Source organism: Megascapheus bottae, chromosome 17 (assembly GCF_031878675.1).
Source record: "Megascapheus bottae isolate mThoBot1 chromosome 17, mThoBot2.hap1, whole genome shotgun sequence".
Classification (NCBI taxonomy): Eukaryota; Metazoa; Chordata; class Mammalia; order Rodentia; family Geomyidae; genus Megascapheus; species Megascapheus bottae.
This window is the reverse complement of record NC_143525.1, coordinates 39,891,160-39,903,279: the sequence shown is the minus strand read 5'-3', so window position 1 is coordinate 39,903,279 and position 12,120 is coordinate 39,891,160. Positions and strand designations below refer to the sequence as shown.

Below are 12,120 nucleotides of genomic sequence, written 5' to 3'. Positions count from 1 at the left end.
CTAAGAACCAGAGCCCCATTTCAAATCAAGCTCTTCTAATGGTGTGAAAAGGTCCCCAATGCTTATTTACTTAAGTTTGAAAACTGAGCATTCATGTTGCTGAGTTCTCCTTGAGGCAGTGTAGGCACCAGAGAGCTTGGACTGAGGTCCAGGAGATCACAAGATGGAGCCGAAGGCTCACTGGCAGTCTGAAAAGGAAACATAAAAACAAAACAAACAAACAAAAAAACAGAACTCAGAAAACAGTAAGCTCATTATGGCTATATCTCCACATAAACTTGACTTTGGAGAAGGTAGGAGCCGATTTGAGTTGCATTCCAAGGTACTCCCATTCTTTGGCAAAGGAGAGTATGGGTTCCTGCTTAATTTGGGATGCTTCTTAGGACTTCTAATTTAAGGCAAATCAATACTATCACCTGAATCACTTGAACTTTGTTAAAATGTATCTCTTTTTAAAGATTGGTTGTAGGTAAGCCTTGCTTCTTACTGTACAGTATAAAAATATTCAATTGAGGCTGGGAGTTTGGCTTAGTGGTTAAAGTGCTTGCCTAGCATGCATGAAGACCCGGGGTTGATTCCTCAGTACCACATATATAGAAAAAAAGCCGGAAGTGGTGCTGAGGCTCAAGTGGTAGAGCTCTAGCCTTGAGAAAGTCCAAGGACAGTGCTCAGGCCCTGAGACCAAGCTCAGGACTGGAGAAAAAAAAAAAAAAATTCAATTGATTACTTTATGACATTTCTAATCACTTACATTGGCGGCTTCCTTTCCCCTTTGCTCCAAAAGCCTCTCTTGATTTCGAGTAAACCTGTTTGAATAGCAAAACGCAAATACTTAAATGGATAGGGAAGCGCTACAAAACTTAGCCATTATTATAAGGACAAATATTTGCATCCACAAGAAAGACAAAGATTTCAGAATGATGAGAGCAAGCCTAATAATCTACTATGAAGAAAGAACAAAGTGCTTTAACTTGCTAAAAGTTATTTTAACTTGTGTTTTGCAGTATTAGGGTTTTGAACTCAGTGCCCAGCATTTGTGAGGCAGGATCTCTACTACTTGAGCCACTCCACCAGTCCTGATCATATTTGTACAAAATGAATCATCCCAGCCACCAGAAATTAGTATCAGTATTTTTCTTCCAGATCTTTGTTTACATGGGAATTAATTTTGTTTATTGAAAGCTTTGTACTGTGGCTCAGGTTGGCTTCAAACTTGTACTCTTTCTGCCTCAGTCTCCCTTAGCCAAGGAAAGTAGGCAGCCTCTACAAGTTGCAAATGTAAGGGTAGAGTCTTCTCCAGTGCTTCCAAAACTAAGTGCAGCCCTTCTCCTATCTCACTTGCACTTCGTTTAGTAACACCCATTTGGGATTCCTGACCTAGAGAATTTAAGCTAATATTCTTCAATAATGAATTATTATTATTAGACTGAATTATTCTATGATAGTGAATTATTGTTATAATGAGTTATTATGTTCAGTTACCAAGATTGTCAAAATTTGATATATCACCCACAGGAAAATACCAAAACTAATATCATTTCTAGAGGTGAGAAATTCTCTCTGAATCTCAGGACTCAAGTTGTTTCTATCTCACATTTGCTGTTGCTCACTCTGGCACACATGGTTCCAAGCTGAACCACACAAAAGTTAGATGATCACATAAACATTTTTTCCTCAAGGAGGCCTTTAGAACCATCCTAAATGAAAATCAGAAGGCAGTGCTAAACTGCCTTGGATATTTCTCCTCCTTACAAAGATTTGTATCACAGAAAATGAATGGCAAGAATTGTGAGTCTGTTCAGTGAAAAGAGAAAAAAAAAACACAGTTCCAGGGCTCACAAAATCAGTCAGGTCCTGTCATCTTTTCTTACAAACAGCTGCTGTTCCTGAGAAGCAGTGAATGTGAGTTAGTGAAGGAAAGGAACTATCATTTTATAGTTCTGGCTTTATTTTCCTGGTTTTCTTGGCTCATTCATTCCCTGTGTGTGTGGGGGGGGGGAGAAGTAGTCATTTTTACCCTGGGATGCTAACTGAAAGGTTAAGAAATCAATATTTAGCTGGGTGGATGCCAGTTACTCATGCCTATAATCCTAGCTACTCAAGAAGCTAAGATGTAAAGGACTGACTCAAAGCCAGCCTGGAGAGGAAAGTCCAAGAAACTCTTCTCTCCAATCAATCACCCAAATCAACTGGAAGTGGAGTTATGGTGTCTTAAGTGACAGAATGCCAGCTTTGAGCTTCATTAGTGCCCGCAAAAAGAGAGAGAGAGAGAGAGAGAGAGAGAGAGAGAGAGAGAGAGAGAGAGAGAGAGAGAGAGAGAGAGAGAGAGAAATTATTTAATGAGTGTCAATATGCTAGTACTTTATTAGCTGTTTTTATGCATACTGGCTAGTTCCATCCTTTAAAAAATATCAGCCCCTCCAAAGACATTCTTTAAAAAATGTATCTGAAATCAACAGATAGATTTGAATCTAGGCCCACCACTCTCCTGTATGTCAGACTGATCTCATCATCTACTGCTAACAATCTAGATATAGTACTAAATACTCCTAGTAATTTCCAGTAGGAAAGGTGCTTCCATAGATGTCCAGCAAGTCTTTTCAATCAGGAGGAATGCTATGGTGTCTGAATCATGGCCACACAAGAGAAAACTGTCCCACCAAAAATGCCACCCATCACAGGAAAAGAATCTAAAAAGAGTGTTTTCTTATAAATACTTCAATAGGGATGTCAAGTGAATTTTGGTGAAAGTAGGGCCTGACAAGGGTCAAAAAGCAAACCAACTGCTCACCTCTCATATCCAAGGATGGCATTATTCAAATCCTCATTCACTTGAATGAGCTCCACCATTAAGTCTTCATTCTCTATTACCACAAGCAGGTCCATGATCCTTTCTTGCATCTCCCGGCCTGTCTTGTACAGTTTCTATCAAAGAAGGGAGAGAGGTTTATTCTATACTAAGAACGCTCTATAAAGACAAGAAGCTTCCTATAACAAACTACCAAAGGATAAAATTGTGAACAGCTTGTGCTTCCTAGAAAATTGACTTTGTTTCACTGAAAGTCAAAATCAGAAAAATAATGGGTCTACAGGAAAATAATGATGGCCTAGAATTAGAAATGCTTTATGTTAAATACATGCCTTGCTTATCAGCTATGCTACACTGGAAAAAAAATCACTTCTTTTTTCATATATTTTTTATTGTAATTAATAGAAGGGTTACATTATATTCACCAGATAGACAGTGCATTACTTCACATACATTGATACCCTTTCTCATGTCTTGGTCCCCATTTCCTTCCCCCTCCCCCTTCCCCTCATCTTGTTTTCCCCCCTTCCCTATTCGATTTCAAATAACCAAATACACACACACACACACACATATATATATATATATCAGATAAACAAGGTAAAATACTGTAACAATATGAGATAACCAAGGGACAGCAAAAGAGATGAGAGACAACATAGTACATTAAGGACAACAATCACTCATTATATGAATTTTGCAAAAAAAATCACTTCTTTTTCTAAATTTTAAGTATTCTCATTGATAAATGAGACTTGTCTATGGTAGCTCAGAGGCTGACATAACAATCAAATGTGACGTGTATAATAAGGAATGTTATGGCTCAAGTAGTAAAGGTCAAGCCTTGAAAAAGCCCAAGGACAGTGCTCAGGTCCTGAGTTGAGTTCAAGCTCTAGGACCGGCAAAACAAAACAACAACAACAACAACAAAAAAGCAACAGTCAGGTACCAGTGGCTCATGCCTGTTATCCTAGCCACATAGGAGGATAAGATCTGAGGATTACAGTTCAAAGCCAGGGCTGGACAGTCCATGAGACTCTTATATCCAATAAACTACAAAAAGAGCTGGAAATAGAGCTGTGGCTCAAGTGGTAGAGCACTATCCTTGAGCAGAAAAGCTCAGGGACAGTGCCCAGACCCTGAGCTGCTGATCCTGGGACCAGCAAAAACCAAACTAAAACAACAACAAAAACTAATAATAAAAAAAATACCAAGCTCCCCAAAGTGTGTCTATGTACAGTGACATTTGAAAACTGCTGTCCTACAATTGATTTTCTTCAGGAAAACCTCCAGAAAGCCTGGGGTATACACGACTAGGTATTACTGTCTCCTGCATCCCATTTGGCCACAATCTATCACACTAACATAAGGCCCTCTCTCCTTTTTCAGTCATAGTAAACCTTGTTTATACATCACACAATTAGATTCTCCCCTCAAGAAAGGCTCACTGAAAAATTTATGCTTTTGTGAAATCATTTAGAATCTCAAGCTATCTATTCTAAGACTCCTGTGAGGAACTCTAAATAAATAAATCTAACTAGCATTAGGAATACCTAACTAGCATTTGGACTCTAGGGTAAAAGCTACTACCCTCCACAAAATCAAAAGGATATTTACAAGACAAAGTAAAGTGAAAAAGAAAAGGTAAGTGAACCAGACAGATGATGGATGAGTTTTTATACCTACGAGAGGATACCAAGAAAACTGTCCTATTTACTAATGACACCATCAGCAGTAACATAGCACAGGGATCTATGTTCAACATGATAAACTATGCATTTTATGTGCTATGGGTCATCTAGACTGTGCATTATAGTGGAAAAACCACCCTAGGAAATCAGTAACCAAATGGCTATGGCCAAGTTGTAATAAAGAGAGATAGTGGGCTACTTGCAAAGGGAAAAATACCTTAGACTCAGAAGACCAAAGATGTGTCTAATATACTTAATATATGGAGGATAAAATGTAATCCCATGTTATTTATAATAAGAATGCTATTTATAATAACAATACCCTATGTTATTTATAATACAACAATAACAAAATCTGCCTTACAGAGTTGTTAATAGGAAATCATTTATCAGAAACCCTAAGATGGTATATGAACACTTGATAATTAATCAACACATTGTGATTGCTTAAGGAGGAGTTATTAGGAGTTTCTCTAGATACCTTTTATAATCCTGTAATATCTGTACTATAACCCAGGACTAAGGTCATACAAATGGGGGAAAAAGCAGCTAATAGAATCCCTTTGATGAATAAGAACTTCCCTTTGTTCTTGCTATAAAGTGTACACACATTTTCTCTCTTATTGCTCAAGGGCAGCCTTGCTAAAATAAGGTTAAGATCAAGGAAATACAAAGGGTGTTAGATGCTTGTAGAAATTAATTTGAAATGAATTTGCAGCTAACATCAATAGGTGCAGGGTCACATGAAGACCCTCCCTTTGCCCTTTGGAAAACAGATGGAATGGGAACATGAAAGGAATACCACAGCTCTCAGCAGGCTTGCCAAACAGAATGTAGAAAACCTATTCAAAAGCTGGCCCATTCTGATCTTTGCTATTGATGTCTGTCTCAGGGGAGGGCCGTGCCACCTAGAAACAGCACAGATCAAGCAGCAGGGACCAAAAAAAAAAAAAAAGATGGGTCACAGAGTTCCCCACAGCAGGTCTTTGTGGGGGGATGGTGATGGGGAGCCTGGAGGAGTGAATCAAAATAGAGTGACAGTGGCTAGTGTATATGTGTCCATCATAGAGCCCCCGGGAATAGTCCCTTTGATTGTAAAGCCAAAGGCTGACTTCTACAGAAGTGTGAAATTAACAAGCAATTCAAAGTTGGAGCAGGACAAAATGGAGCTCATTACGAGCACCCTCTTCTGACATCCTATGTGGCCCCAATCTTTCCACAAAACACTCAGGAAGAACACTTGAAGAAAGGAAGTTTCTCTGCACGTTCAGCACCTACAAAGGTCATCCTGGGTTCACCACCATGAAGCAGTGCACTGAAAGCAAAAAGAAAAATCGGAGAGAACCGTGAAAGGGGTGAGACATCGATCTAGGCCCATTGTGCTCAACCACTGTTGTGTTGACTTGAAATCCCTCTGTTCAACTACTCCAAAATAATTTTTTTAAATGACTGAACACCTGGCTTGCAGTAGTGAAAGTAGCAAACAATATATCTGTATGAGAGCTTCACTAGACAAGGTATCCTTAGGTTAATATCATGCTAGCAGCCATGTTTCTTCTCTTCCTAATGCTCCCCACCCAGCCTGCAAGAGACCAGAAAATTAGAATAAAAACTCCTCCAGGCCACACTAACTCTGTGTGCGTGCGTGCGTGCATGTGTGTGTGTGTGTGTGTGAGAGAGAGAGAGAGAGAGAGAGAGAGAGAGAGAGAGAGAGAGAGAGGAAGAGAGAGAGACAGAAAGAGACAGAGAGAGACAGAGAGAGAGAGACAGAGAAGGATGGGAGAAGGAGAGGGAGAGAAAGAAAGAATAGGATTTCAACTGAGGACTTTGTGCTTGCTAGGCAGGCACTCTACCCATAAAGCCATATTTCTAACACTGAACAGTTTCTGCCTTCAAGTTGCTTTTTTAACTAACAAGATGATTCATGCCTACACAAGCCAGTATGTTAGCTATCTGCAGTAGAATATCAAGTTATGGGTTCACAGCAAGAAACGAGTGGATATCATGGACAGAATTCAAGATTCAGAGAGTGAGTCTCATTCCAGCTCGCTTCCCCTTGAATATACGGCTTAGTCTGTTAAGGAAGAAAGATAAAACTCCTTGACATTGAACATCCCTTCTATTAACATAGTTTTTTTTGTTTTTTTTTTTGCCAGTCTTGGGCTTGAGCTCAGGGCCTGAGCCCTGTCCTTGGACTTTCTCAAGGCTAGAGCTCTACCACTTGAACCTCAGTACCACTTCCAGCTTTTTTTCTATGTATGTGGTACCGAGGAATCAAACCCGTGTCTTCGTGCATGCTAGGCAAGCACTCTACCACTAGGCCAAACTCCTGGCCCAACTATTAACATCTTACAAGTTCCTGAATGTTAGAAACAGAAGAGCAAGAGAGGGGAGACAACTTTCCTTGTCTTTCTCTTATTCTCAAAGTTTTTCTCTCAGCATTTTTCTAATAAGCTCAAGTAAGGGTTTCTCTAGTTGTCCTTTCAAAATGTGAGCTGCCTGAGAGGCAGGATGAACTGAGACAGTCCACGTACACCTACGAAAATGGAATCAAGTAATTTGAAGGGATGGGTGGAAGGGGGATGGGTGAAGAGAAGAAAGATGGAAGGGGTGAGATTGATCAGGATGTATTGATATAAATTGACATGTTGTAAGTAGCTAAATTACCTTTAAGTAGTTGTCAATACTTAAGTTAATAACATACATTTTGAGCTCCTTTCATTCTGAAATAATTCCTTCTTTTGGTGTCCTATTGAGGTTGAGATCCAACACAGGAAAAAACAAAGTGGGGAGATACTAGAGAAAGTTACGCAAGATAAAAGGAAGTTGCCCAAGGTGAAGTATACAAGGCCAAGAAAGCAAAATATTGGAAACAAACATGGTAATTCTTCATTTTCTATGACCACAATAGGCATCAGAACCCACAGGTTCCACTTGGGTAACAGAATTTCATTCTCCACCCAGTGAAGTTCAAAGTCCAAAAGGAAAGATGTCCATAGCACAAGACGATTTTACTCTCCAAGAGTCTTCATATTATAGTACAAGATGTCCAAGAATCACCAGGGCCTCTATTAATCCTGTGGCTCAATATGAACTAGAAGAACAGAAGCGATACTAAATAAAATTTATTACATTTCATATAGGAGGGCATACACAGGGAACAGGTTCTTTAAATAAGCTGGCAGCATGTAGAACCAGAAGGCAGTTTCAAGTACACAAGCTGCTCTAAATGCTAACAAATAGTGCGATAAGACTGTGTTCCCTGGCTTAAGAAAATGGATCACCCTCCTTTTTGCCCTCCAGACTCACCTATACTTTATGTCTGACTCAGCTTGTAAAACACCAACCACCTCACCAAGATGCCCTTTGCTCTGATTCCTAATGGGGTTCAGCTAACAGGGCATGTCAGTAGGACATGGGACACAAGAAGGAAAATTTATTCGCTCTACCAATATCATCACGTCTCTCCACATCATTCCTTCTTCTGCACTTGTCCTAACACATGACTGACCATCCCTGCTGACGACCATCTATGTATTTGTGGCAGACCCTCTTGTCATACAAGGGCAACCAGGCAGGAAGCTGACATTATCCAGGAAACCCACTGTTACTGAACCCAGGAGATTAGATGAGGGTGAGTCGGCTTGGAGAAAATACATATTAAAGAATTAAAGAATTGCTTGTTTTGCTTCCCCTCCCCATCTGCTTTCATGGTTTCCTTTTTACACCATTCAGTGTAGATGCAATACTTATCCTTCTCTCCATGGGAGACATTTTTTTAGAACAACAGTTATTTAAAGATATGCAAATATTTGTCAAAAAATTAAGAATAGCATTCCCCACACCAGATCTTTATGTGTTACTAACAAAAGAAAGCACAAAGAGAGAAAAATGAAGTTACACAGTTTAATAGCCTCTGTAAACACGTTGATCCGATGCCAGAAACCATTCAACTTGAATTGGCCATGAGCAGTATTCTAATGCTGAGTTATAATCTAAGTCTCTTTACTATTCAAGGCAATACATAGCCCTGAGCCCTGGCATTAAAACAACCCAACAAATTAGCATCATACTTCCAAATTCAGCCAAATATCTGCACCCAAAGACTCTGAGACAAAAAAGGATTTCATGCTTGATGGAGTACAACATAAAATGGGATTCACATATTTAAATAGAATGTACATTTTTACAGAAGGACTGTTTGCCACAGATGGATGAGAACAAGAGAGAAAAAGTCATAAATCATTTCATTTTCAAGCTCAGAATGGACTGTGAAGAACATGTGAAACAAGATATAATGCTGTGGTCATTTCTGAAAAAAAAAAAAGGATCTACTTTGTACCCTGGTGCTTTGATAATTTTTAACATTTTTGTTAGCATGCCAACTAAGATAGCTTCTATCTACAAAAGTCTCCAACTATGAATGTTTTTAAAGAATTACTACCATATGAATTCTATTTAATGCTTGGTTTCCTTTAATTTCCTAAAGTAATAGGATGTACTTAGTATTTCTATTGTTTACTAAATACCATCTAAACTCATATATATGTACACACACACACACACACACACACACACACACACACACACACACACACACAAATAAGACAGTGATGGTAAATGAGTTGCCCAAAAGCAAAAACCTCAAAACAAAACACCTAACTGCAAACTGATACATGATAATGCTCCTAAGTGAAATATTCTAAAAGTAACAGAATATACTGAGAGCCAATGATCACAAGTGTTGATTTGCCTCCTAAGGTATATTGCTCTGAACTTCTGTAGAATATTAACAGATATTTAGCAAAGAGGCATTCTTTATTCAAAAACAAAACATTTGTAAGCACTGGGCCAAACGGTATTTCAGAGCCTTACTACAGTCATAAACTTCACAAACCTCCAAGACAGAAACATATCAATCAATTGGTTTGACAAATTTATTCAACCACAGGCATAAACTCTCACTCATATATCACATCCTAAGCCCAATGAGAATGAAGGATATAGTTCTGCCTTACTCTAATTTGTCATCTCAATGCCACTTGAAGGATCTGCCTAAAAATCTGATTTGGTGTGCAGCACCTCAGCTTAAATGAAACGCATTTGTTTAAATTTGGCTTGGTTGACACGTGGTTTCATTCAATAGCCCAGAATGGCCTTGAATTCATGATATTCTGCCTCAGCCTCCTCAATGCTATACCTGCTTGTACTATCAAACACCATGCTGGCTTATATGGTTTTAGTGGCTCCTTTCTGTCATGCTGATTTATTTCCCTTTTGGCCATGACTTGAAGTCTCCAATGCCCTAGACAGCTCATGTTTCATAATCTCTAGGAAGTTTATACACCCAAGGCACTATTTGAAATTTGTCAGTGGTGTGTGTGTATGTGTGTGTGCATGCACGTGCATGCGTGTGCCAGTCCTGGGGCATGACCTTGGTCTGGGAACTGTCCCTGAGCTTTTGTGGTTAAGGCTAGTGCTCTACTACCTGTGCTATAGCTCCACTTCTGGTTTTCTAGTGATTAAATGGAGATAGAGATTTCATGGACTTTCCTGCCTGAGCTGGCTTTGAACCTCCATCCATAGCCTCTGGAGAAACTAGGATTACAGATGCAATTACAGATGAATTCCTTTCTTATCCCACACATTTACTGATATTGAGGTGTGAAGGGTCAAGTCATTGCTTGAAAGGTATGTCAGAGACCCTGGTAGCTTCTGGGGATAGGCTTGTATAAACCTCTAGGGGTTTGTTTGTTTTAAAACAACAATTAAAACCATTCCTTTACATGACCCTTCTGGGACCACAGACAAAAACAAAGACTTGGATGTGGCCTGTAGGCCACAGTTTGCCAACTCCTGAGTTAGGAGAAAAACAATCCAGCACTTTCTAGATTGCTCACAATGAGTCCTGCCTCAGAACACAGAAGGAATGTATAGGATGCTTCACTCCTGAAGACTTATAATGTTTGCTCAATGTTCTTTCAAAGTGATTAAGAAAAATGTCATAGGGCCGGGAGTTTGGCCTAGTGGTTAAAGTGCTTGCCTAGCATGCATGAAGATCCGGGTTTGATTCCTCGGTACCACATACATAGAAAAAAAGCCAGAAGTGGTGCTGAGGCTTAAGTGGTAGAGCTCTAGCCTTGAGAAAGTCCAAGGACAGTGCTCAGGCCTGAGCTCAAGCCCAGGACTGGCCAAAAAAAAAAAAAAAAAAAAAAAAGAAAAGAAAAATGTCATAAACTAACCTAACAATCTAAGAAATCAAGGAAAACTAATTTCAACATGAAAAGTGAAGAGTAGGAAATGGGGAAAAAAACGTAACAATATAAGGCCCTTAAATCCATTTGAGTAGAAAGACCTAGAAATTGATACCCTTTCCTAACTGCTTCTGTCATTTGTAGGTATTAAATGGAATCCTATTTTCCATTCCTTTGTTTTGTTTGTAGGTGGGGTCTCCAACTCCAAGCTTCAAGTAATTGTCATGGGAAGAAGTACAGGTATGTGCCCCCATGTCTATAATTATTAAGTACTAAAATTTAAAATTGGTAATTAAGAGAAGGAAGGGATTTTCTCCCAGTTGAGGGAAAAGCAACATGTATGAATAAGCACTACAGAAGTAGGTTTGAGAGGCCATCAGCTGTTACTGGTTTACCAAATACTGTATGGTCATGTTGTGTCCAGCTGCTTCCCTAGAGCCAGTATACTGCTTGCCTACACCTTTTCTAAGTCTTCACCACTTTTCTCCTCATTCTCATATAGGATCCCACGACATTCGGACACATTTTATATTATAGTACTTGTACTATTTTGCTGTGCTGTTTATAAACGAGTCTTGTTCACTAGCTAGAAGTTCTCGAAAACTGGGACAGTGTCTTGATTTCTATATCCCTTACCACATCATAGTCACTTAATACATTTGTTGAGCAAGAGGACACAGAGGCAATGTTTACACGCTGGCAACAGTAAGAGAGTAGACTGTCCAAGGTTATAAATGAATATTCTTTTACAAGAGGAGGATTCTATTTACAGCTGCACTTCTGGTCAGAGTTCAACTTAGGTCTTAAGTTTAGAAAACAGATGAAGTCAAGATGTAAGAGGATGGACTAGACATTATCAACATATCTTTCACCTCCAAAGCTCAAAGTTCAAACCAAGTTGGCTGGGTCCCTGAAATCATACTGCACCTGCAGAAGCGCTATGTCATCCGGGTTTTCAGATCCAGGTGTGTTCTCCAGCAATATGGCAGCCATCACTCGCACATTCATTTTTACCATATCTAATTCGCTGTGCAACTTTCCAATCTGTAGACAATAACCCACCAGTCAGTAAATCAGACACATGAAGACACTTGTTCCCCGGCTTCAGGATATTTGCTGAACTATTCTTAAGTACATTTAAGTTTATAGAAATATATGTATAATTCTTGTACAAATTAAACTGTCACCTAAATGGACTTGAGATTTATTATAATAAACTCTAAAATATACTTTAAGAAAGCTGAAAGTGAAGATAAAAAATTCAGATAAGAACCAAAATTGGGAAGAGAGGTGGTGTAGTAGGTACCTAGTAGAAAGTACCAGAACCTAAACAAAATGGAGAATATTAGCCTGAATTTCTTTGTAA

At 39.1% G+C, this 12,120-nt stretch overlaps 1 protein-coding gene across 1 annotated transcript in view; it reads right to left on the bottom strand.

The window, feature by feature from the left end:
* The window catches only part of Tom1l1 (target of myb1 like 1 membrane trafficking protein), a 38,070-nt gene that overhangs the window by 10,223 nt on the left and 15,727 nt on the right, over nucleotides 1-12,120 (bottom strand). Inside the window, exons 7-10 of the mRNA XM_090351061.1 lie at nucleotides 11,682-11,798; nucleotides 2,792-2,925; nucleotides 752-806; nucleotides 71-188 (exon numbers count right to left, since the gene is read on the bottom strand). Coding sequence (XP_090207187.1) covers nucleotides 71-188; nucleotides 752-806; nucleotides 2,792-2,925; nucleotides 11,682-11,798 — 424 coding nt within the window. The remainder of the gene's footprint in view (nucleotides 1-70; nucleotides 189-751; nucleotides 807-2,791; nucleotides 2,926-11,681; nucleotides 11,799-12,120) is intronic.